At 47.0% G+C, this 26052-nt stretch overlaps 2 protein-coding genes and 1 long non-coding RNA gene across 3 annotated transcripts; all 3 read right to left on the bottom strand.

The window, feature by feature from the left end:
• Positions 1-399: 399 nt before the first annotated feature.
• Positions 400-2877, bottom strand: LOC135368593 (uncharacterized). The gene is made up of 4 exons (XM_064601984.1): positions 1565-2877; positions 1319-1478; positions 897-1171; positions 400-838 (listed from the first exon to the last, which is right to left on the bottom strand). Exons 2-4 carry the CDS (start codon positions 1419-1421, stop codon positions 773-775), a joined length of 444 nt encoding a protein of 147 aa, XP_064458054.1. The 5' UTR covers positions 1422-1478; positions 1565-2877; the 3' UTR covers positions 400-772.
• Positions 2878-5200: 2323 nt separating this feature from the next.
• LOC135384663 (myb/SANT-like DNA-binding domain-containing protein 3) lies at positions 5201-6116 on the bottom strand. Its single transcript, XM_064613856.1, has 3 exons — positions 5849-6116; positions 5588-5764; positions 5201-5472 (listed from the first exon to the last, which is right to left on the bottom strand). Exons 1-3 carry the CDS (start codon positions 6114-6116, stop codon positions 5201-5203), a joined length of 717 nt encoding a protein of 238 aa, XP_064469926.1.
• Positions 6117-9132: 3016 nt separating this feature from the next.
• LOC135378573 (uncharacterized) lies at positions 9133-12017 on the bottom strand. Its single transcript, XR_010418475.1, has 4 exons — positions 11224-12017; positions 10061-10134; positions 9870-9980; positions 9133-9323 (listed from the first exon to the last, which is right to left on the bottom strand). It is a non-coding gene; the product is annotated as an uncharacterized LOC135378573 (long non-coding RNA).
• Positions 12018-26052: the final 14035 nt, after the last annotated feature.

Raw genomic sequence — 26052 nt, 5'->3', positions numbered from 1 at the left:
ATTGGCTGGGCATGACATTCAACGTCTTGGCCCAATAGAAAAGTTGCAGCTACATGGAGCACTGTCTTTGAGGGTGTAAAGTGGGAACAGGGAAGACTAGGATTAAACATGTCGCACATAAATGTGTATCTTGTACACATTTGCTTTTGCTTTGGAAATAGTCACATGCATGTCTAAATAAAGGGCCCTCTGCAATTTTTTATTGAAATTTTAAAGTTGGAAATAAAATATTCAAAATTAATTGGAAATATATTAATATTGGAAATAAAATAAACAAAATATAAAATATACACACACAGAAAAAAAAACACTGCCTAAATTAGTATACATTCAAACCGCCCACACAAAAAAATAGACAAAAATCAAAAGACCACACAAAAAACACGAAAACACTCAAACAAAAACCAAGAACCACAAAAAAATGAAAAGACCACAAAGAAAACACACGAAACACTCAAAAGCAAAAACCAAGAACCACACAAAAATCAAAAAGACCACAAAGAAAACACACGAAAACACTCAAAAACAAAAACCAAGAACCACACAAAAACCAAAAGACCACAAAGAAAACACACGAAAACACTCAAAACAAAAACCAAGAACCACACAAAAATCACAAAGAAAGAGAGACAAAAAGAGAGCAAGAAATCACAAGACCACAAAGAAAGCACACAAAAAAAAAAACATACGAAAGCAAAACCAAGCATTACACAAATTAATATGCACACTATATACAATTTGTACAATATTTACAGCCGGGTGGCGAGGATCCTCATGGCGCTGGAGCTTGGGCACGAGCCAACATAACGAGGAGGACCCGCTCCACCATTGCCCGCGTCTGAAAGAAACAGAACTCATGTAGCGCACATAACGAAACTTGGGCACGTCATGCGCACCTGTTCCATCGCCCGTTCGTGTGACTGTTGCTGCCGTGCAAGGTCGTTAATGGCGGCAGCAAGGTTGTTTATTGCGTCGACGACGGGCTGGTTGCTGGTGTCGACGGCGGTCCTGATGGCCTGGACATACTCCACGACGAGGTCCAGGCGGTCGACGGCCGAGCTCATGATGGCCCTATGTTCGGCCGCTCCCGCCACCAGCTGATCCAGAGTGGCGTCCTCTTGCTCCCGGCGTGTCACGAGGCGTGGCGGAGACGTCCAGCTGGGTGGCGTCACTACAAGGAACCGACACGTTCAAAACAAATTGCAACATACAAGGATTCCTCCCGTTCCTCGTTGTATCTATGTATGACACAAACGAGGCTATTACTATTTGAGAAATTAAATTTGGGCAACATCAGTGGAATGTAAGGGATCGTTACCAGTCTGCACCTGACGGGGAGGTGCAGCCGCAGGGGTGAACCAGTCGCTGGATCCTGAGCTGCTGTTGTCGTTGCCGGCGTTGCCCGCAGCATCGCCCTCCATACCACCTTCTCCTCCACTCCCTTCGAGCGGCTGGTCGCGCGGTGAAGTGCTCGGACCCTATAGTTATGGTTTCCGTTGGTGTTACTTCAAATTTACGGAATGCAAGTAATGTACAATGCACAAACAGAAAGAAGTATACTTACAACACCACTCGACAGGAGCCGGTTGGACGAGAAGTGGTCAACACGACATGCTCCAAGCAGCTGCAGGACCCGAGCGTCAATGTCCGTAAACTCCCCCACGGCGTCTTCAAACGTCCTGTTCCCCGTCCTTGTGCAGGACGCCTTCCAGTCGTTGTATTTTCGCTTGATGGCTCGCCGCTTATTAAGCCATGTGGTGCGCCACTGAGCGGCAGTGCGCTAATACTGCTGGCCTCGGTTGAGGACCTCAGCCAGCATCCGCCACTGTGCGTCGCGGCTACCACCTAGTGGATTGCCCCTCAGGTCGCCCGCAGGGTTGGCTAATTGGCGGTTGGTCTCCATATAGGAGACCAACGCCTCCATGCGTTCGCGAAACAGCTGAGGGGCGAGAGATCCGCTAGTTGCCGATATCTTCGGAAATGGAACATGAGGCTGAATGGAATTGTAGAGGAGGTGGTGTTCCCATACATGAGTTCTGACCAGCGATGGTGGAATGTCCCAGCTGGCAGATGGACGTGGCCTCAAGCTAGGACGGTGCTGGTAGAACTGGCTGGTAGGCGCAGTGGCGCGCGCCAGCAGAGGCACGTCTTCATCGTCGTCCACGGGCCGCCACATCACTCCCCCCCTCAGACGCGGAGCGGTGCATGCGGTTGAGGACCGCGTCGACACCATGAAGAGGAGAATGAGGACGACTCGTGGATGGAGGACGACTCGACACATGGCTGTGACTGACTGTGCCTGTAGATGTAGCAGCAGCGGGATGGCGGGAACAAGAGCGCTGCGATCCGTGCGGGTTCCAGTGATGAGATGTGTATGTTGAGTGCTTGGATGCTTGAGTTGTCGCTGATTGTGCTGAGTCCCTGCTGAGTGCGTTGAGCCCTTGTTGAGTGAGCTGAGTGCTTGTTGAGTGATTGCTGTCGAGCGTTGATTCTTGCTGAGTGATTGAGTTGCTGAGTGCTGATTGTTGCTGGGTGAGTGTGTTGCTGAGTGGGCGACAGTACCGCGACTGGTACGACAGCGTGAATGCCGGTTGCCGCCAGATAAGTGCGAGAGAGGTCCATCATGAAGCAGGTGGAGGCCGGAAAGTCAGCTTACTGTGGTCTTCCTGTGGGTCCCCGGTGGAACAGCGGTCCCGGTGCGCCTTGCCTGCTGGTTTGCCGAAAAATTTAGGGTGTTGCATGGCCGAATTACGCCGAACATGGTGTCCGTTGTCCGGGTCACCAAATGTAGAGGAGGTGGTGTTCCTCTACATGAGTCCTGACCGGCGATGATGCGATGTCCCAGCGGGCAGATGGACGTGGCATCACGCTAGGACGGTGCCGGTGGAACTGGCTGGCAGGCGCAGTGGCGCGCGCCAGCAGAGGCACGTCTTCATCGTCGTCCACGGGCCGCCACAGAATAAAGGCACGAGACCACATGTCGCGAGATCTTTTCTTCTTTATTGATGTTGAAGCGACCTTTGCGTTTCAATATTTTCAAGATACATATATGTTTCGCAAAGTGTGTGTGGCGGGGGGGGGGGGAGGGAGAAAGAAAGAAAGGAAACTTGGCATTTAAAACGTTGGAACAAGTAACCTAGACATGTATAGAAGTTTCCTGATTCCATTTTCTCGGAAGTGAAGACCTCGTCAGCAGCATCCCTTACAGAATAAATTACATAACGCCCTTGAATTTTACCTTACTACCTGCCACTCAGGCTGGAATACCCACACAAGAACGTAATCAGCGACGTCAGTAGATGTTTGTGCTATTTGAAACGTCTTATGACTGCCGCTTTAGAAGTGAAGCCTGAAGCTTTTTTTGTGAACCAAACTGGATTACGGTGCGGTGATGTGTCAAAGTACTCTCATTCCTGGTTACAAGCAAAGCAGAGTCATATATTACTGGCTAACCTTTCCTTTCTTTTTTTCTTAATGCACATATTGCCTCCCCCCCCCCCCCCCCCCCAATATATGCTAGTGACTTATTATGCCGCCGAGATGACAACTGGAATGTTTCTCCGAACCGCCGTCAGTTGCTGGATCGGGAAGACCCTATGGAGCTTTATTCGGACGTAGAGTTTCTGCAGCGATTCCGGTTCACGAAGAACGCCGTGCTCTCCATACTGAGCCAGCTATCCCTCCCAGACGTTACGGACAACAGAGGTCACCCCCTGACTCCAATGTTGAAAGTGCTGGTGGCTCTTCGGTTTTACGGTGCTGGGGCATTTCAGACCGTTATCGGTGATCTCGTCAAAATATCGCAGCCAGCTACATGTAATGCAATTTGGGCAGTGACGAGGAGCATCGCTTCGGAGATTTACCCAAAATACGTGAAAATCCCTTCTTCGTCCGAAGCACCGTCAGTTATGGCTCGATTTCCATCGCCGGATTTCAAAGGTGACAGACTGTATTGACTGCACTCACGTACCCATAAACAGCCTTGGAGGAAGTGACGCTGAGGTTTTCAGAAATAGGAAAGGCGTGTTCTCCGTCAACGTGCAGGTATGGTATGCATAAGACTACGTACCACAACGTCCACAGTTTTGATAGGGGCTATCTTCCTACCTACACAGGCAATCACTGGCCCGGAACTTCAGTTTTTCGACATCGTTGCCAGCTGGCCGGGGTCAGTTCATGATAGCCGCATATTTGAAAACAGCAGAGCACGAGTTCTGTATGAGGAAGGCAGGATTCCTTGCATTTTGCTCAGGGATCAAGGATACCCGTGTTCGCCGTTTCTGTTGACGCCACTCAGCAATCCCAGAACCCCGCCAGAGAGGAGGTATAGATATTGACAGATTTTTAACGTATCATTCCTTCCTCGTGCCCCCTTACTGTCTGACGGTTACCTATCATTCAGTCCGAAACAGTAGTCGTTCCTCTCGCAATTCCTTCGCGGCGACGAAAGGATGGCCTACCGTTAGGTTGCTGGGGCGCGACCTTTCGCCTCCACTTACGCTCGAATTACCAGGCTCGTACAAAGGCCGTATGGCAAATAGAAAAGAACAGAAAGAGAGGCGGACCAGTTGCCAGTCAAGCGCACTATTGTAGTATGTGCGCAACCTGTATTTCGAAGCGAACTAATCTTTTTTATCCACCCTCTGTAGGTATAACACGAGTCACATAAAAACACGCAACTCCGTGGAAAGAGCGTTCGGAGTTTGGAAAAGGAGGTTCCCGTGTCTCCGTATGAAGTTGCAAAACAAGATAGAGAGATGTGCTGCTATCGTCTGCGCTTGCGCAGCGCTCCACAACGTCGCCTGCGCGCTGAATGACCCATGCACGGATGATGGAACAGATGCATCGGAAGACGACTTCAGTGTTCCTGCCAATCGCGGAGATAGCCTCTTGGGAGCGCAGATACGACGTAGACTTATACGGACAGATTTTTCTGGTCTGCGCACACACAGTGCATTTTATTTTGACTTTTTCACGTCTCATGAGCCGAATCACCACGGGCCAACTGCTGTTCGAGTTTTTTCTGTTTCAATTGTAGCACCTTGAGTTTTTCCCTTTCGCATTTGACTTGCAGTCTATGCAAAATGAGCATGTTACGTATTTTCGTCTCATGCTTTTCCTGCATCAGTTTCATTTTCAAGACATGCTCCTTTTCCTTTTGTGTGCTGTCCTCTCGCATGGCATGCTTTCGAGCCTCCAATTATGCAGAGAGAGCAGACTCAAGAACAGCGTTCCTGCCTCTATAAGGTCTCACTCTCCGCCCAGTCGACGTACTCTGAATAGCGCCTGTTGGCAGTACTACGTTGCTAGATGCGCGGTTTGATTGCGCAGGAGTCTGCGACGTCGAGGTGTCGGCAGGAGGCTCCTCATGGAGCTCATCAGCGAGATCATTCTGAGAAGCGCGCTGCTCTTGACCGTCACAACAGAACTCCTCGGTAGATTCACTGTTGACGTACGTCTCCTGCGGGTGCCCTGCATACAAGTGCGCGGTTAGTTAATGGGTGCTGGTGTTCCAACGATGAAACGGAAATAAAAGTAGAACATTCAGGGAAGCAATGTGGCTTTGAGGACAAGACCGAGTACTTGCCATGTTCAATATCTCCTTCGTCGCGACGTGCTTGCACCATGGGGAGCAGAAGGTCATCTACCTCAGCAGACTGGCGGTCCCCATCGTAAAGGTTATGTACCCTTGTTGCAATATAGGGGACCAAAGACTGTACCTGCTCCAAAAGCGGGTCCATTGGTGAGGGAAGGCCACCGCCACCTGAAGAAAAAACAAAAACAAAAGAGAACCGAAAAGTTGGATGAATGGCAGGTCCCAATCGCGAAAAAAGCGTACACAGCTCACCAGTTGACATAGTTTTTGTGACGCCCTTTGGCGTCTTCTTCCACTTGGTCTTTAAATTGTCCCAGGCTTTCCGAAGCTGCCTTGAATTTCTGCAGACAACGCCGGGCATGCTGTTGAACTGGGACGTAAGCCTTCCACAGGTGTCCTGTTCTGCCTTCGTTGACACACTATCTGTCTTCTCGTTTTCAAGTACTCTCTTGTACCTCCCAGTCAACTCCATTAAGATAGCCGTGTCATCGGCCGACATGTACAGCGTCCGTTTAGACATATTGGCAACGAAAACCACGTGTTACCGAAAAGTATCCAAGGACGGGGAAGGAAGACACGCAAAGCTTTTTCTTTCTCTTCGGCTAAGAACACGTGACATAGTTCAGACGTTATTCTGCTGAGAATACAGTAGCACATACTCAAAGGCACGAAGAAGTAGACGAAGATAGAAAGCGTAAAGCCCGAATCCCATAACAAGCGACACGCGGCAGATACACGCGAGAAGCGACAAAATCGACGTCACTGCCGCCACACGAGCGTCAAAAAAGCTTTGTCGCGGCTCAATATTTCTGCATCTACTCCCAGTAGATATTTGTAGCATGTCGCTGAGTTCGTTGCCTGTTGTTTGACAAAACCAGCTAGATTTGGCGGCGTGAAACAAGAACTGAACGCGTGGGCAAGGGAGAGGGTGGAGAGGGCAACCAACAAAACTAGCAGACGAAGAAGTGGGCGGGGCGTTGGGTACTTCAACCGCAGCGCCACTGCGTTACGGCGAATATTACATAGCAACTTCATTACAATTTCTCCTCGTTTTGACGAATGAAATACTATTTTTGGTATATTTATGGCAATTTAGAGCTTAGCTCGAATAAAATAAGCATTGCTTCTCCAAAAACATCATTTCTCGGTGACGAAATGTCGCTGCTCAAATGGACCAGGAAGTCGCGCCATGACCAGACGCGACAGCGACAAATTCTGCAGCGCGTCGCGTGTCGCTTGTTATGGGGTCCGCGCTTAAAGGGTCTCTGACCAGAACCTGGTCAATGTCTTTGTTTGTATGGATAACGAACCTACATGGTGCCTCCAAGTTACAACTGAAACGTTTCGTCTCTGCGGAGCCGCCAACTATTCCAAACAAGGAGCCGAAAAGCGGTTTCGATTTCTGCCCTCAACTCGTGCGATCAGCGCAAAACTCTAGCTATTATGCAGTGGTTTTCCCATGTGTATGACGTCAAACGCCCGCGACGTTTATTGGTGGAAAGTCCACACCGGAAGTTTGGGAGGTTTAAGCAACTTCCGTATTGCTGGGTCCTTTTTCAATATGGATGCGGAAGCACAGCGGAGTCGACAAGTCAGCTTTTAAGCTACATTGCAGCAGCTGAGAGGCACCTGCTACGTGCAGCAGAGTTTGGAGGCCTTGCTTTTGAAATGTTGAGCCGCGAATCGACTTCAGCATGAAGAGGAAGTTCCAACGACAGACTGTTAGATGAGCTTTCAGCATCGATCACGATGAAGCACATGAACAGTTTGTGTAAATTCCATGTTTGACGGCGCCGTGTAAAGGGGCCGGAGTGGTTCATTGCATAATAATGCCGAAAGAAGTCGAGTGCTTATGTTGCAAGGAGCTGCTCTCAAAGTAGCATATTTAGAACTTCGAGGGCAGCACGAACCTAGCGCTCATATTCACAAGTAAGAAGCGTACGTGTCTCGTGCACAATCATGCTGGTTGGTTTCAATACAAAATAGTTTTTCTGAACTTTTCGTTATTGTTCGTCACATATTCAGAAAGAGTGCAGCTGAATTAATACTCGGCGTCCTACTAGCTTTAGCTTTGTTCAAAGCTTGCGTGTCTCATACAGGAAATAGATATGTACACTACATACCAACAGTTCGTGAGATGCACAGACTTGAAAAAAAACAAGAGTATCGTTATACCAGTCTGCGCGGTGAACAGGATACGCAAAGCCTTTCCCATAGTAACTACTACATGCTTTAAATACCCAAGATACTAGGTGGAAGTACCCCCTACAGGGGGTGCCCTTGCAATTTCAGCTGTAGACACATGTCGGTAATGATGCAACTATAATAATGACCCCCCCCTCCCCCCGAACTTTTTTCAACACTCCTCCATGCTTGGGATTCTGGATAAACCACTGTGTTGACCCCTGACACAAAGCACCATCTCATCACCCTGCTCCGCCTAGTAAGAATTACATTGGGCTCTCAATTCCACCACAGACACAAATCCAATCCTGTTCTGCCGCATCCTTTTGTCCACCCATTCAGTCAATATGTCGTAAGTGTTCGAACTCTTACTGTCTGATAGCACCCAAATAGTATTGTTCAAGCACCTCAAGTATTTTAATGATCGTTATGTGGAAGTAAATCAGACTGTTATGCAGGTTACCCTGTGTGTGACCTCGGTTCCTGCTCTCAGTCCTCCAGAAGTGCTCACTACACAAGTTGACTATCGAAAACCTCAATCTTCCATGCATGATGTAAAACCCCAGTTCGCTTGCTTCCTAGCCATTTTTTCATTCTCAATTTTCCTTTTGTGTGCAAAGTGCACACCCAGTTCGAGTAGGATGTAGACCTTGAGGAACCAAGCTTTGTATCTTGGGCTGCTCAAATACTCAAATAGGCATGTTGTAGTCGAAGATGATGTAACATGAAATGTGGTTCATATAGTTTATTGTGGCACTCAGATAATATCTTCATAATATGTCTGCAGAGATTGCTCCAAAATAGCATATGTGATGCAGCGTTATACATTATTGGGCTTCTGGGAAAAATCATGATTCACCTGATACAGACGGCAGCCTTTGTAACGGTGTCTGACACATTTTTAGCAGCCACTGTTTTAAAATATGCATTAAAAATGCTCCAACCATGAAAGTATCACGAAGTTCTTCATTTCATTTGTTTACTTAAACACCCTTGTGAAGGGATTTACATAAATGCGGGACATAAAAGACAAATACCAAAATGATGCAAACAAAATTCGTTCACTCACCACAAAGAAATTCATTCGATCTGAAAACGATCATAGCACTTGGAAATAAATGACGATACATTTTGTTCTGATGCTATGTGGGCAGGAACGTCATTCCAGTTTGACACCATCAGCTGGTGCGGAGAGTAGAGGAATTTTTTTGTTTGTGTAGGTGGAGCAAGTACTTTGTGCGAGTCATCAAGTCTTAGAAGTAAATTGTGAGGAGATTAACAGTAAGTGGGGTGGGGAGGAGTGTGACTGTAATATAACTTATGAAAGAATGCCAGGCGTGATACCTTTCATCTGGTAATCAAAGGAGTAAGAAAGAGTTTGGCTTTAATGGCTGAGACGCTGGAAAAAGGATGATAATCACGAACAACAAACCGTGCGGTTCTGTACAAATTCTACTTTGTCGATTAAGAGATGTTGGGATGGGTTCCAGATTGCAGAGGCATATTCCACTTCTTTTGAACATGGGAGTTGATGTTCCTGAGACTGGAACACATAGAAAAGGCAAATACATACAAAGCATCAAGTGCCTAAGAAATGAATGATGAAAGAAGGCAGTCACTGGAAAGGTTAGCCAGTAGTAGGACTTGAACCCACATCTTCTGTATTACCGATCCAGGGCCCTTACCAATTGAGCTAAGCTAACACGCCTCTCCAGTGACTTCCAAGGGTGCAGATGTACCCTAGGAATAGGTTTATGGGCAGGAGAACATTAGTCACTGTTATTATACAGGCATAGCTCTCTGTCCAGTATGATCACCGCAGAGCACATTTACAGGAACTCTCAGGCACAAAACTTGCATAATAAATATGTAATAACCTCAAACAGCTATTATATATAATAACTGGGACATGGAACTCCAACGGCAGATGGTCTGGCAGTACAACACAGGTAATCTTGCCATCACTATATTTTTCCCAAAATGCTGAAAATAAATCGATAGAATTACTGCAGTGAACTGCTCAATTTTTCACCTCAGATATATTTTTAGCACTCTGTATTTCATGTTTCAAAATATACATGCATCGAACCTGCAGAAGCTTGTGTGTGTAAGTAGAGTCACACATCTCATGTGCAACAGGCAGGTCTAAGTTGTACTGAGATATGTCAATTCCTTACGCATGCTCACCACCTGTAGATTCCTTTAAAGGGAACAAAAAACTTTTGGTTAGTAACAACTTCACGCTATACACCACATTTATAAAAGAAATTGGTTCCGTACCTGACGGACAACTGTCATGACCATTGCCAGATGTCTTCCTCTCCTGTTCCTTCCACTTCCCTGAAGTCATCACCCTAACATTGTTAAAAAAAGCCATATAAATGCGATAACTGAGATATTACCACTACGAGCATACAGCAAATCACAACCACATAAATAAAATACACAATTGTACAACAAACACACAACACACACAAAAAAAAAATACATAACAGAGTGGACTGTCTCTAATAACACTTCAACAAGTTTGTGTAACTCTGTTTTGAAACTGGACACAGGAAGGCCATTTCCAATCAGCTGAAAAAAATTGTTCGGAAGAGGAACAGTTTCTGCTGATTTCAGTAGTTGGTCCGTAGCAGTGGAACCTTGTAAGGTGGTACAGTGATAGATTTCATACCGTAATGACAAGTGTTTGGGATAGCGCTAAAAGATCCTGAATTTGCAAGGCAATTTTGTGTAAATGTCTGATTTCTAAGTGAACACCTTGTCTACTGTATTTTACATGTCTTGAAGGAGCTGAGGGGCTGGATGGATGGATTGTAGTGGCACCCCTGCTGGGCCTCTTTGCAACGAGGGTCCAGCACATTGCACCTGTAGACAGCCTGTAGACATGGTTGTCGTATACCAGGCATTCTTTCTTTCTTTTTTTGTGCACTGCAATTTTATCGTAGTTGCCCTCTGTGGTGTTTCCCCAGATTAGACAACAATAGTACAGCTTGGGGTAAACTAAGGATTTCAACTGCGTTGGTTTAGAATCCAGAACCCTTTACTATGTGCAGTATGCTGCATATTATAAGGAAAACAAATAGAAGAAAACTTGTACCTGATCCCTCCCTTGTATTTCCAACATTTGGTTCCACATCTTGTCCAAGGAAGTCATGAACTACATTGGTGCACACTGCTGTGACAATTATTATGTTACATCTAGATGCTGAATACACAGCTTCATTTTACGTACTGTGAATGTTGCTTACTGCATTGGCATGGCTGCATTCAACAACACTCAGAATTGTACAGTAATCTTTTGATTGAGTGCGTAAACTTCAATTTTCTTTAATCCGTATTTTTCTTTGTTGCGTAAATGGTCTCCTAACATCTGCATGCCACAACGTAATTCTCACAAGGAGAGTAATCACTGTATAAATTATACAAAAGACACTAACCTCGTCACGTCCAGATGCAACAGTCTTGGAAGATAGATTCAAGGAAAGCACTGCGGACTTCTGTAGGCGGAGGTTCTTTGTACTCAAACTGAGGGGTCCGTCTCATAGTCTGCATTCTTCAAATATGATTGGCAAAATCCGCCGCGGTATTATCCTGCCGCTGCGGTTGAACGCGCAGTATCGTACGGAACTGAATGCCCGCCGAGAAATCTCGCTTTGACGACACAACCGAGGCACTTCAAATGAAGTAAGGGCTGTACCTCGATAAATTGGTCGTTGTTCCAAAAGATATAAATAAAGAAAACTTGGAAATACACACACTACGCTAACGCAGTGAAATAGCGCGCTGGATCCCGAAAGTCGTCGTAGCTCGTAGCCTCGCAGCTCCTCTTTCCACGGAAGTCGCTAATTGGATTATCGCAGTTATAAAACAGGTCGTAGATTTCGAAGTATATACATACTTTTTATTTCCAGACATTGTGACAACAGTATATCGGCGTAAAAATGTTGGTTCTTGCTGAAAGTTGTTGTTGTAGTGCTCGATCACGTGACGGCATTCTGCGCGCTGATTGCATGGGCGATTGACGTCATCCCAGTGGGATGACCAGATGAGTTTTCTATATATGGGTACGTTTTCTTGGTTTGACGCTAGGTGTGCCAGCGTCGGCGTGAACCGCGATGTTCAAAATTCGAGTTTACGAAAACTACGAGGTGTTGAGGCATGCATTTTCGTATGTGAAGTTGCTTTTGTGTATTCTATCGGTAGCCACTGCGGAAAAGGCTCTCCAGCTTCTGGTCAGAGACCCTTTAAGGCACGTTCAAAAATTGCCACTAAGGCACTAGAGAAGGCTTCCTTTCTGGGAAAGTCTCTTTCGGGCTACCTACGGAAAGGAAAGGAATGCAAAGAAGGAAAGGAGAGTTCAAAGATTCGGGCACTAGTCTTTCGTTCGAGTTTACTGTCTTGTTTTCCTCTTTCCCCCTTGTATAATGCAGCAATCCTCAGCAGCCTTTCCTCCGTTTTTTCTATCACCTTTAGACATACCCCCCCTCCCCTACCCCTCAGCGGCATCTCAGCATGTCTCACGAAGCTCCATACGAGGCCAGGCTTATTTCAAGGTAAAAGTCAAATGGTAATCGTCATAAGTGCGTGGCACCGGCGCGAGCCATCGCGCCGCATCGCGCTTGAAAATGTTTACCGTCAACTGATTACGTCACGTCTCCCACCACAGTGCACATGGTATAATCGCGTAGTGACTATAATTATAACACGCTACAAAAACGTTACGCGTTTCTACATCCGCACTACGATTTCGCTTGCATTTTGCTCCCACATTTATTACATCTTGGACATAGCGCCATCTCATTACATTATCTTAGGACAGAGCATGCCACTGCAAAGAATGTACTTGGAAATGACTTCGCCAGCGACAAATGTCCCTAGAAATGGGTGGAGCGTTCGGGTGGAGCGTGTCGCGTGGACTCCACCCAAGAGCTCGTGACGTGCAAGTTATGCACGCATTAGTTTCATCGAGAATAGCTCCCCTGCACGTGGGCACGGCCGGCCGGCCGAGAAGCTATGTTATTTTTGTAGTTTCTTTATTTGTGTAATTGCCTTGGTGTGTGTTGAATCTATATTTCGTGTTGGAGGTTTAGTTGGCTGAAAAAATACAACAAATAACTAAACGAAATTACCCTGGTGATCTACGTGTTTCTTCACAATGTGCTCTTGTATACTTCACAGCACGGGCTATCCGCCGTGTTACCTGACAGCCTGACAATATTTGGACGCATAAGTTGTCTAATCACTTACTAGTTTATTGATCTCCCATTGGTTGTGGGTGACTCCTATTACGAGCTCCTTCTAAATATCACTCGGCATATTGCAAAAAAAAAAAGTATTTTTGGCATTATGGTCCGCAGTTGTCATCCTTTTGTGTGTTGCCAACATCCAGGAAAACTACCAATGGAGAACAATCAACCTTTTGTTATTCATGCTGACAATCGTACAAAGCAATACTTCAGCAACAAGTTTTTCATATGGCTGAACAACACGTTTTCATGTACATGGTGTCCAGCGTAACTATGGAAGTGCTTTGTCAGAAACAAAGCTCTCAAAGGAAAACTCTTTCCCACACGACTTGTGTTGCAAAGAGATGCTTCATTGTGAGATCTGCCTTCTTTGCAACACTCGTCTCGCGGGAAAGACATCAGTATTTTTTTAGCTCTGAAATGAAATGACACTTGTATAGTTATTCTGGACACCCTGTGATATGTACTCGTGACCGTACTAGTGAAGATAGTGCAAACTAACATTTCGACATTTTTTTAAGTTGCCGCCGCTTCTCGCGGTCTGGCTTATTACTGGTTCAAGGATTTCACGAAAAAGTGAAGCCGCGTCAGGCAATAAAATTTGACCACGCTCCTATATATATATATATATATATATATATATATATATATATAGTCATATCTAGACTGTGTTCGCTGCAGCCGACAAGCGGTAGTTGACGGTTATTCGCGGATGCGATTGCGTGAAGAATAGATTCTGAATGTAACTCGCTCGTACTGAATGATTTTGTCACGACATTTTCCAAGCTAAGTATTAAGTTGTAAAATGTGCGCGTTGGATAGAGCAGGCCGCCGTTGTCAAAATGCTCGGTAAGCTCAATAGGTAGATCACTGGCTTGTTCGGCGTTTCCAATGCACAGGCTCCGGCATTCAGCGCAAGGCTTTTTCAAGATTCACTTGCGTGCGGCGCACCCGGCGATGTAATATATCAGCCTGGCATCACTTTTTTCTGTCACGCATGGTAAGTGATCCACAGCTGCTTCCGCTGCCACCATGTTGCCGGAATCAAGCAGCTCGTCGATGCTTTGTCGCAGCCTTACTGATGACATGTTGGCTGCTTCTGGGCTCAGCAGCGCTGTGACGAGGCCATCGCCCACATTTCCGTCGTTTGGAGCCCGCGCGAGGTTATAAAAGCTGAGACAGTTTACAACAGTGGGAAACTCTCCAGCCCTTTCACGCTTGTAAGGCTAACACGGAGCCCCTCGGCGGTGCTGCGACTGAGGAATCCCTGCTGTTCTGCGTGGTCCTCCCAGTCATCCAAGAATCGGAGAACTTCGTCGAGGCATTCAGCTTGCTTGGAGTTTGGCCTAAAATATACAGACACCACAGTCGTAATCACGCTCCTGTGCAATCATACCACTATAATTCAGGACAAAGTCAGATACCCATGTAGTACATGTATTTCTTTGCAAGAGAAAATGCATGGGCAATGAAAATTCCATCTTCCGGGAAGGACGTTAAATTCAGTGTTTGAGACTTCACGCGTTTGCCCAAAAGTAATCCACAGACCGACCACTTCAGGCATCGCTCGTGATCGTAGTCTCCTTTCGATATAAACCCCCGAATTATTACGGCAGTTTTAAATTCAGTCCGACGTGTAGATGATTCTAAAGAAAAATCGTGAGGAAATAGGCCAGGCCTCAGGGTTCCTTTCCCTTTCGAAATTACGGTCGTGTACGCACACAGTGCAACTGGGAATCCAGGCAGTAATATCACAGATATATCTGTTGCGTGCACAGTAGTGCACAGCACTAATGACTTGCCTCAGCGCCTCTAGGGGAAACCGTGACGTGATCGCAGCTATCAAAGACTTCATCAGTGTTATGAACTTTTCAGTTGGTTTGGTGTCATCGTATGCAGACTGAACCTGCTGGGAGCAGACGTGAAAGCCACGAAGGACGTCATCTCCGAACACTTGCATTGCAAGGTTGATCCGCATCTTATCAAATGGGCCAGGAAAGATATGTGCCCCAGTAATTCTGGGCATTGCCTTCAAGCTAGTGTTTCCCGCATCACATTTCCAGGCTTCCTTGATGTGCTCCCAAAGAACCTGTTAATGCACATGTGTAAGTTCTATTTAAAAATTGGCGTTCGTAGTCTCGTCTATGGCGAAATCGTTGTAGGTGCACGAACCTTTCCGTTGTGTGTATTGAAACCACTTGTTTGAAAGGAGTTTCGCACGCACTTCATCAGATGGGGAAAGTCCGACAGAAAGTAAAGGAACATTGTAGAGTCTACAGGGTAAACAGTGTTGCAGTTGACGTGTGTCCTGTCGGTGGCCTTGATTCCCAGCATATGCCACATGGAACGGTTCCACGTGGCCCCGTCGCAGCATATGTAATCTACCAGGAGACCGACCTGTTCGCTGCCTTTGTGCCATTAAACCCATATTCTCTCTCTCTCTCACCTGTTCGCTCAGGAGCACGGCTTTGGTCAGTAATTTCAGCAGCATATGTGCCTTTACGTTTCCTCGAGATGCGAATACTCCTACAGGAAAGGAAAGGGAAAGTTTCTCTTGAGATGGATTTTCTATAACCAATCTAGACATCCAGCAAGTTAGCATCAGCCTGTTTGCTTCATCTGTTCGGAAATAGACATTGTCCTTTCGTGATTTCCCACATATCTACTCGCATAACTGATGTCCACTAAACGAGGAAGTTGAGAATTTGGAGCGTGTGGACGCGTGAGGCGTTGCCTAGGCACACCATAGCTAAATTCACATGAGACCTAACGTTCTGACCGTCGGTGGCAAGCAATATACGAGTGCAGACATGTTTTACGAGCAGGAAACGAGTCATAAGCGACAAGGGAGGTATCTTTAGTCACAGGGAACGAGAAGTAACCATTATTTACCGCCACTGAGATGGTATGATACTATTATGTTCCCCCGCTGGGCTACCCTTGTGTCGGGTGTGGCCAATAAATTGAATACGCCACCATCGGTCGGGACCCGTGTATAGGAACACGATCTTTTCTACACATCCATAGATTTCGCTCAACGACTTACGCATGACAAAGATGGTCCACCACAGCATGGTAGGCATGGTTCTGTTGCGCATGAATAGTATGGTAAAACTGGGGCATAGCCTATGATCTGCGTCCACCTGCCTACAAACGGCTGAAACATGATGACAATTCCATGGTCAGCCGTCGTCGTGCGGGCATCGTCGGGTGTAAAGGGCACAAGGTCCACGAATCCCTGCACTTCGCAGGACGCTCCACAGGATAAATTTTCGGGCACCTTCATCTCGTCCATGACAAGCCCGCCGTGTCGCTTGTAAGAGTCCATAGTAGCTGTCTTGACTTTTAAGGCGCCGAAAACGTGAAGCCAAATATACCTTTAAAATTCTGTGAGGAGGTCGCATGACAAGGTCTTAAGACACTTCGATAAACAGCCTTTCACCAAATGCAAGGTTAACTGACTTTGGGGTGAAACAGTGTCCGTATTGGAAAAGTCTGAGCAGCTTACCCTTATGTAACTCTTCAAGCAGGAGCGGCTCGGTAGGACAAGTATCTTGCTGCGGCGCAGGTGTCTGTAAAGCCATGCGCTCTTCATATACACAGCAAATTCAAAAACACCCTTTCTGGGTAAAAAAAGGTGTTTTTAAGCAAATACACCTTTTTTAATTCCACAAAGATAACCAAAGGCCGCAAAAAGGGTGCTAAAAAAGGTGTATGAGAAAATACACTCTTTATTACACCAAGTGCTGTATCAAAAAGGGTGTTCTTATGCGTTTACACCTGTCTTTACACCCTTCAAGTAACACTGGTGTCGAAAAAGGTGTTTACGTTATATACACCCTTTCTATACACTGGTGTTGAAAACGGTGTTTTCATTCGTGAGAGAAAAATTACAATGGCTTGACAGCTCCGCTCACTAGGTAATCACATTATAGACGATAGCTTGAGTTGAAAACACAATATTTGACAGGGAGGGATGTCAGGAAGCTCGCTGATATCTTGACTCGTTACAGGCGTACGTGTTAATTGCAAAGACACATGTTCGTCACCGTTACAGACGAGTTTTATCGCACTAAGCTTAGCGAATATACTCCAACGAACTGCATTTCAGTATATGATCAATCTGGTACGCCAATTTAGGCTACCGAGAGTGCTCGGGCTCATTACAGGCATCGTCTGAAGATGGCAGCATCGTAACGCCGCTCACTTCACTTCATTTTATTTGAATTGTTCTTTTTTTTTGCTCACTCACAGTGTTGCTAGGACGATGAGGGTTGCCAGTGACGCGCTGCGCTCCAGTTTAGGTTGTGTGTGGAACCACGGCTGGAACTGTGCCGTCGCTAGGGTGGTTGTTGCCATACAAGCAAAAACGTCGGACCGCATGGCTCGGCATGCTGCCGCGGGAGCTTACACCCTTTCGAAAGGGTGTAAGAGTGTTTAACACCCTCCTAAAAGGGTGTTTAAACAGGTGTTTTTTGCACAATACACCTTTTTGAAAGGGTGTTACGGTTGATGCGGTGTAAAAAAGGGTGCCAGCCATAGGACAAAAAGGTGTAAGTGGTTTATACCCAAAAGGGTGCTTTTGAATTTACTGTGTACAGTACTATGCACTCCAATATCCACTCGGGCTGTATCGATAGTCATGGAGGGACTTCCGCTTGGCTGCACGGAAACACGCACGTTTTCCTGTTGCTGGGGCTGAGTGCTTTGATCTGCTGAGTAATTATGTGCTGAGTGGTTATGAAAGAATCTCATTACCATCTATGCGATCCAGTCGTAGCCACTGAACGCACCTTCTCCTCCAGCACAGCAACCTCCGTCACCTCGTTTTTCTTGCGCATCGCTTCCAGAGACGATTTGTACTGAAGCAGCCTCTGCGACCTTCGTCTAATCGCACGTTGTTTAGCGCGTACCCGTAACTTGAGGCTGGTGACAGTCGGTGTAGTCACAGAGCTACGGCTCTGCTTGGAACGGCGCAGCTGCTGCCAAAGTACCGTCTTGGTGTATCTGCAGGCGACGCATATCGTGCCATTGCCGCCTGGCATTAAAAAGTGGCTGGTTCGACGCATGTGAGCATGTGAGGATTTCACATAGACCATCCTACAAGAAGGTTTGTTTTGGGGCTTTTCCATCGGCACATTTCCGGAACAGACTTCGCAGAATTGGATCCAGTCTTTGTTCTTGTTCATCGTTTCGCTCGTAAACATCAGTCCCATTTTTGTAATTGTAGTGAAGAAAAACTCACCAACGAACGTAGCATTTTCCAAGATTATGTTGAAAGCACCTTCTCGGATGGGCTATCCCTGACCAGAAGAAATTTGACCAAGCAAAGAGAGAAAGTGCGCGGCAATTTCGGAGTGTCAAATTCTAATAGAAATCCTGCCCAAAACACACACACACATACAAACACACTCTATTGTACCTCACCTAATACAAAGCCACTGCATCGTGTAGATGTGATCCTGTGGCCATTAGTCTTAAATTTCAGTAGGTTGATCCCATTGAAGTCCTCCAAATCACCGGCGCCTTGGCAAGGAACTTTGGTGTCAAGTCCCTCTAGCACTTCGTTGAACCGTGTCATCCATGTTTGTCGGGCATATACGGACCCAACTATTCGATGGATGCGTGGTGCTATTTATGAAATGACGGCTGGTGCTGTGTGCCACAGGCATAGGTGCGTCATATATTGGCATCTCAAAACTCAACGGCGGCATCGGTCGCGGCCATTCTGGTTGATCCTGTTCCCGCTGGTATGTGTGGTAGTATTTCGTTGGCGGCTCTTCCTCAACGTCGGGACGGGCTGTGCGTTTCCTAATGTCAGGAACAAGAATCGTAGACACAGCTCCAGGATCCAGCGATGGCACTCCTCGTGGCAACGACACGACTTCACCATTTGTGGTGTGAGCGTAGTGTCGGACAATGCATCTGAAATATACAGTGCTTGACATGAGGCTCCTGACACGACATGACCTTTGTCGCGCACAGGAAAGCGCTACATCACCTTCTGTCTGCTTCAAATGAACACCTTATTTCTGTAATACTATATGAACTCTTTATTTCTGTAATACTATTATATAACTCCCATAATATTCCCACATAATTCCATATTCTAGCATATATTCCATATAATTCCCGTATTCTGGCGATCTATTATGTAATATATACACTGTTTCAACGCGCCCTTCTTCGAAGTGGAGCTCACATAGAGCGCTGTTCTGTTGCAGCTTGCCATCATAGTGCGGAACAAATCTTTGCCAAGCTTCCAAGAGCTGCCCATCACAAGGTACACGGAAGAGGGAAAGTTTGGAGTTCTGTCACTTTACACACGCGTAAAACACTTTGACGCTGTTTTCTTGTACTTTTTTCCCATGTTGAGCAGAATGGGAAATAATCAAGGCGGCACCAACATACTCAACTTGAAGGAGGCGACTCCCACGCAACACACTGATTAATAGATATTCCCTTGCGGACAGAAACACGCGGGTCCGAACGAGACAAGACAGATTTGATGAAAATGACTGATTGTTCTGACTCAGAACAAGCATAGACACAAGGACGTACCGTTAAATCGGCGCTCGAGCAGCGCGCGACGGTCTAGCCAAAGCGTGTGCATGCAACCGTCCAACGTTGCATTCCGCTGTCTTCCTTTGCGTGATCTTTGCACAGAGTGGCTCGCTCCGCGAACCTGGCCACCATATGTGTCACGTGACCTATGCAGTGTGGTGGCTGAAGAATGCGGCAACAATACTACAAGGAAGCATGTCGTGCGAGACTATAATAGCTGGCATAAACGCATTTGCTAATAATGCATTTTATGAAATAGTTCAGCACAAATCTGCCTTGTGCGCTACGAGCGCAGGCCTGAGGGTCACGTGTTCCGTTACACAACGGGGTCCGCGCGCGCCCCATGCATTGAATGAGACGACAAACACACCCAGTCATTTTAGTCCCACCATATCCAGACCTTCCGTGGTGCATGCGAGGATGACATCTTTGTCATTTGCTTGTACCGCGTTCTATGCTTACTCTTTGAGATAGACAAAAGGGGGCAAGAGTCCAGCTTGATTAAGGGACCCGGAAAGTGCGGTTCGGGAATTGGTAGTATGGGCAATGGAGAATGGAGTAGTGTATCGCCCCTGGTGACGAAGCTCCCCATTCATTTTCTCAAAATAAAGTTGTTGTTGTTGTTGTCACTCTATGTTTGCCACATGGGGCTAATATTGGCTATTTTTCGGCACCACGGCTGCAGACTTGTGCCCGTTACAGAAAAAAAAGGAACTAAATACCGTTACCCGTTACTGCAGAAAAAAAGTAACTAAATACGTTACGCCTTACCAACATACAGAAGTAACGAGTTCTCGTTACTCACACGTAACGAGTTACTTTTACGTTGCCGCTGCATAGTTAGAGGAGCCAACAAACATGCCGACGCTTCCCTTCAACTCTTTATTAATGAGGAATTGCACTTCAGAAGAAGCTGATACTCGAAATTTACATCAGTGATCTTCGTTCTCTTTTGTATGAAGACATCTGCTGCCGAGCTGAACAGGCGCTCCACCGATGCACTGGAAGGTACCGCGGTGTTCAACCGGAGAAAGAGCTCGTGGATGCGAGGGAACTCTTGTTTCATTCTTGACAAAGGGTAGTCCTCCTCCGTGGGAGCCATGAACCTTGAAAGTTCTTTGTCTTCAGCAGCGCGGCTTGACTGTTGATTGGTGAAGGCAAAGAAGTCGTCACTGGGCGCCTGTTTTGCTATGTTCGTGGTCTCTGCGCCCACAGCAGATAAATCACGAAGCTCTTTCTTCAACATCTCTATGACCATTCCTCGCTGAGCCGCGTCACTCATCCAAGCCGGCTTGAACCTTGGAATGACTGCTGCTGCAACCAGAAGCTGTTTGTCATCCATGAGGTGACCGAACCTGCGAGAGGGAAATCAACATACACTTAATAACGAACATACGATTCAAAGAAGTCCTCTACAGTGAAGAGTAGCAGGCGGCGACCCGATTCACAGGCGCAGAAAGGCCAAAAATATGCGGTTATCTAATGATAGCGTGTGCTCACCTTTTCTCAGTGCCATCCAGAACAGCGCTGACAAGAGGACTGCAAAACCTCAGTCCCTTAGCGGCCACGTATTCTAACCTTCGAATGAGGACGGACACAGTGGGGACTACATATCCCGAAACGTGTGCTTGTCGCCTTGCAGAATATCCAGTGCCGAACGCAACGGCTTCATCACCTGTCGGAAAGGAGAAATCACGTATCGCATAGAAGGAGAAGTGTGCTGGAAAATTATGGGCGAAAAGCCTTACTTTGCAATATTCTTCAATGAATCTCACGTCACTACCACGCAGGCGGACAGGAACAGTAAGCTTACGGCACAATTCGTCGATGTTCATGCCCTCCATGATCAGCTGAAGGATGCATTCCAGGGAATCGTGCAGCGAGTTCCATAGTGTGGGCACAGGGCGGGTCATATACCGACCGCATACAGCTTTCACCGTATCAGCAGCTCGTGTTGACTGGTTCTGCTTATTCCAAAACACTGCACATTGCTGCACTGCGCACTGCCAAAGTGCTGCAAGCGCTGCACACTTCCTAAGAACGCCTTCAGATACCTTTGCGAACTCACGGTCCTCGTCGGCCTTTGATGCGTTCACAGTAGCAACAAGGTTCAACGTATGAGCGGTGCAGCGCTGGTGAGGGGGGAGACGGACACAAGGATTTTCCTCTTCTAACAGCGTAGTGAGTCCGTTCTGCTCGGTATGCAGGACATCGTCGGCATCTTCCATGTCAACTCCGAAACACCTACCACGGTAATAATAACATTAATAAAATATTTAAGCAGATGCTACAATGAACAAAATGAGCTCACCGAAAGGCTTTGACGAAGTTTGAGCCATTGTCCGTCACGACTCTCGTAAATTTCCCTTGCAAACCATATTCCTTCAGGATGTCGTTTAACGTTACTGCAAGTCGATCATCCGTTACGCTGCCAACCATGCGACGGCAAGCCCGGATGGCGACTTTACGCTCTAAAGTGTCCGGATCGAGCCACAGCGCGGTGACACCAAGAAAAGTCCTGGGATATTATAACGTGTTAAATAGCGACGGCGGCGAAGTCACGCGACCTTTACGTAACGTAATGGAATGCAAACCTGTGATGGCTGGACCAACAGTCCGCAGTCAGAGTGACATACCGCAGTCCGTGGAAGATGTCTTGCAGTGTGGACTTCAGGTCGTCTAACTACTCTCCAATTCTCGCTCTGAGCATCTTTCGGGTCAGCACTTTCCTCTTGGGAGCAAGGGATTGGAACATTTCTGTAAATGACTGCTCCTCGACGATGGAAAACGGATGGCCTGCTTTGACAACGACGTCAACAACCAGTATATTCAATGTCTCCTGAGAGTCTCGTTTGTTGCCTTCATCGTCGATGCGTGTTTGCTTCATGGGTGATTCGGTGTGGTCTCCTCCTGCTTTGCGTTTCCTATTCACAGCCTGTTCAAAGGCACCGATATGTGACTGGTGGATGGTCTGGAAACAGAATATGCACTTTCATGTGAACACGGTGCAGCGTAGCTCAAAATATAATTCTATTACACGAAGATATTTAGCGTAACTTACCCTCACATGCTTCGTCAAGTTCGAGTACGACGTACTCGAACTACAGATGTTCTTCGTCTTCGGCAATCAAAGGAGGCACGAAAACAAAGTTCCCGTTCCCTTTGGTCTGTTTTAGTTGAAATACCGAATCTAAGGCTGGCCAAGGCGACGTCATTTTATCGGTGCCCATCTCGCAAAGAAAATGCATATTAATACGTGGATGCCACTGCGCTTTTATAGTCAGAAAGTGCGGTCACGTGAGGGGAGATGGAGAAACCGCCCCCCAAAAGAAATCTTTTTTTCGAGAACAACACCACAGTACCGCAAACGAAAGTTGACGAAACCAGGCAGTTGCAGTCTTTTTACAATGGCGTTCTGAAATTACAACGAAGCGAAGGGACAGCAAGACAATGTGCCACGGGACAACAACCAACTAAGGGCTAAGATGTCAATAAAACGCGTCTTAAGTCGCAACCATTTTTTCTCTTGTCTAAGCTTCTGAGCGCCCCAAATATGACGCGGCACCTCGTTCATTCCTGGTAAGTGGGGGTTCATCTCACTTAGTGCAGAGGTTGTGCCCCGTCGTTTGATGGGACCAGTGTACTCGCCGTTGAAAGGGATAAAAGAAGCAGGTTCCTGAGGGAGTCTATTAAGATCGCCACACGTGGCAACGTGATTAGTGACCCTTCGTTTTGTCTTGTTCCCCCTCTGCGTCGCGCCTTTGGTATATAATCTGTCTCATTGTAAATAAACCTTTTTCTGAGTCTGAGAATTTGTCGTCCGTCCTTGGTGTTCCGTGTCTCTCTGCTCCTTACCATGAGTCTGTATCAGCTTGCCTAGACCTCTCAAGGCGCGAGGTCCAGGCATGGTCCTTCCCTCCTTTCCGAAGCGGGGGTCATCGGAGATTATGGAAACACAAGAAAGACACCGGTTTTCGTGCCACCGATCACCAACGGTTCCCAAATACAGACGGGAGGCTGCGTCATAGTTTAGGGCGCTCAGAAGCCTAGCAAAGAGAAGACAAGGCTAGAAGTCGAAACGCGTTTTTTGTAGCCATAGCTCAGTTCGTGCCATTCTTGGGAAGGAGTGATGGCCGGAGGTTACGGAAACAAGAGAAAAGACATCCAGCGAGGGACTGCTATAATACTTTGAGTCACACGTGGTCGCCGGTCATGCAGGTCAAATCTGCATGCGCCACACGGAGTGCCGAAATGTGCTCCCCCGCGCTGAAGAAAAGAAACGAGTAACGTCAGTGACGAGTTAAAATTTTTTGTAACTGATTCCGTTACCATTACATTTTTTAAAAAAGTAACTGCATCGTTACTTCGTTACCAAAAAAGTAACCGTTACCAAGTAACGAGTTACTTGTAACGAATTAGGCACAACTCTGCACAACTGGTACGCTTCGCGTTAGTAAACTGGCAACCATGTCAGCAGTCGCCACAGCATCTCACGCAACACGAAGCCTTTGACCAAAATATCGCCATTTGTCGTTGCTAGGGAACTGGATAAAGTCATTGGGAAATCCTACACAGCAAAGAAACTGCCAACAGGAGACATACAGATTCAAGTACAAACGAAACTGCAAAGCTCCACGCTACTCTCCCTCGATAGAATAGCTGATGTGTCAGTTCCGTTTTCCGAACATAGGACACTCAACATCATAAAGAGAGAGAGAGAGAGAGATTATGTGTTTAATGGCTCAAAGGCATAAAGGGCGTAATTTCAGAACATGAGCTCTCCGACTGTTCTAACTCTGAGGTTGAGGAAGGCCTAAAGGATCAAGGTGTAGTAAAAGCCCAGCGGACTGTAATGCGCCGAAATGGCAAAAAAATTCCGGCCAAGCATATTGTACTTTCCTTTCAGCTACACAAACTTCCGATAGACACCAAAAGAGGATATATCAACTACCCCATGCGACCTTAGATTCCTAACCCATGTCGTTGCTTTAAGTGCCAACGTTTTTGGCACGGATCGCAGATCTGCGGGGGGCGCACTACCGGCCCAAAGTGCGCCGATACAGTACCAAAATCATATAGCAGAAACCTGTCAAAATAAACGTGCTAACTGCAGCGACAATCACTCAGTCTATTCACGGTCCCGCCCTCAGTGGCAGCAAGAAAAAAGAAAAAGGCATCTTGAGGATTAAAGCAACTCAAAACATCACATAGAAGGAAGCGAAAACAACATTTGAATTTGCCAAAAAAGGCGGTTATGCTGGGGTGGTGCGTAGGAGAGCGACGCCACCGACTAAATCCGTTGCGACCCAGGTGTCTGGGTCTTTACTCCAAGTTCCCCAAACACAAGAAGAGCCTGCGAAGAGTTTCCCTCCGTTGGCTCCGGCTGCTCAAATGGGCAGCCAGCAAGTGGTGGCCACAACCTCTGCAGAAGTTGATGGCGTATTTTCAGTCTGGGATGGGCCCACTGGGAGTTTACCCCCAGACAGACACACACGTCATGGAGCTTGATGATGATGACTGCATGTCGCAGTTCAAGAGGGCACGACATTCAAGAGGGCACGAGCTAGGGCAAAATGGACCAGAAAACAAGCAAAACGGACGTCGTGGCGTAACTTTGTCTCTTCGTTAACGCGCACAGCACCGTCAAAGGTTGTGTGGGATAGACTTCGAAAAATTAAGGGTGATTACACTAGTTTTCCATTCCCCTGCTTCAGGTTAATGGCATACCGTGTCAGAGCCTAGAAGAGCAGGCTAACGTCCTTGGTCAACATTTCTCTGACGTGTCGAGCTCCTCACATTATGATAGAAACTTCCTGCGTATTAAGGATCAAGCCGAAAGGCAAACAATTCCAATTACGGGTGGTGACAACTACAAGTACAACCAGCCTTTTCCCGGCGTCGGGAACTTGTCGCCCCCATCGCCCGGCAGCAGCCGCAGTAGCCCCCTCCTGCACCAACGGTTGGGTCGCCGCAGGAGGGAGACCCCCACGTATAGCTGTGCGTGGCTTTACCGTGTCTGGGGAAAGGGGGATCCTGGCGGTTGAGTGGACCCGGAGGTTGTTTAGGACCCTTCTGGGCCCCTCCGGGAAAGCAACACACCGCTTTGGCCCCTGCTTCCCATAGTCGGGTGGTCCTGGAAGACCCGGCCAGGATTATTCAGCTAGTCGCCATCTCCCTTTTCATTACTTTTTCTTCCTTGGTCTCCTTCTTTCTCTCTTTTTCCTCTTTTCACCTTCTTTGGCGGCAAGGGTCAACCTTGGGCAGTCTTTCACTCTCCAGAAGCTGCACTTGGGTATAGTGCAGAGGCAAGTGTTAGCGTGTGGGACACGTTCCCTCGTTGGGCTCGATGGTGGGCGACACACCTCCTGCACTGAATCAGTCTTCTCTTTTATGGATTCATCTCGTATAAAAAAACATGATCAGCGCCAAAAGAGGCGCTGCACCGATGCACCAGCT

Source organism: Ornithodoros turicata, chromosome 1, assembly GCF_037126465.1.
Source record: "Ornithodoros turicata isolate Travis chromosome 1, ASM3712646v1, whole genome shotgun sequence".
Taxonomy (NCBI): Eukaryota; Metazoa; Arthropoda; class Arachnida; order Ixodida; family Argasidae; genus Ornithodoros; species Ornithodoros turicata.
The sequence above is the reverse complement of the archived record's forward strand: the minus strand, read 5'-3'. Positions and strand labels throughout refer to the sequence as shown.

What these genes read in the sequence shown, in the direction of transcription:
- LOC135368593 (XM_064601984.1), bottom strand. Translation starts at nt 1,421, where the DNA reads ATGGAGGGCGATGCTGCGGGCAACGCCGGCAACGACAACAGCAGCTCA. An exon ending in TCCCCGTCAGGTGCAGACTG is followed by an intron (nt 1,172 to 1,318) that starts GTAACGATCCCT and finishes GGTTCCTTGTAG; the next exon opens with TGACGCCACCCAGCTGGACG. An exon ending in ACGAACGGGCGATGGAACAG is followed by an intron (nt 839 to 896) that starts GTGCGCATGACG and finishes TGTTTCTTTCAG; the next exon opens with ACGCGGGCAATGGTGGAGCG.
- LOC135384663 (XM_064613856.1), bottom strand. Translation starts at nt 6,116, where the DNA reads ATGTCTAAACGGACGCTGTACATGTCGGCCGATGACACGGCTATCTTA. An exon ending in CACAAAAACTATGTCAACTG is followed by an intron (nt 5,765 to 5,848) that starts GTGAGCTGTGTA and finishes TTTTTTCTTCAG; the next exon opens with GTGGCGGTGGCCTTCCCTCA. An exon ending in CGAAGGAGATATTGAACATG is followed by an intron (nt 5,473 to 5,587) that starts GCAAGTACTCGG and finishes ACTTGTATGCAG; the next exon opens with GGCACCCGCAGGAGACGTAC.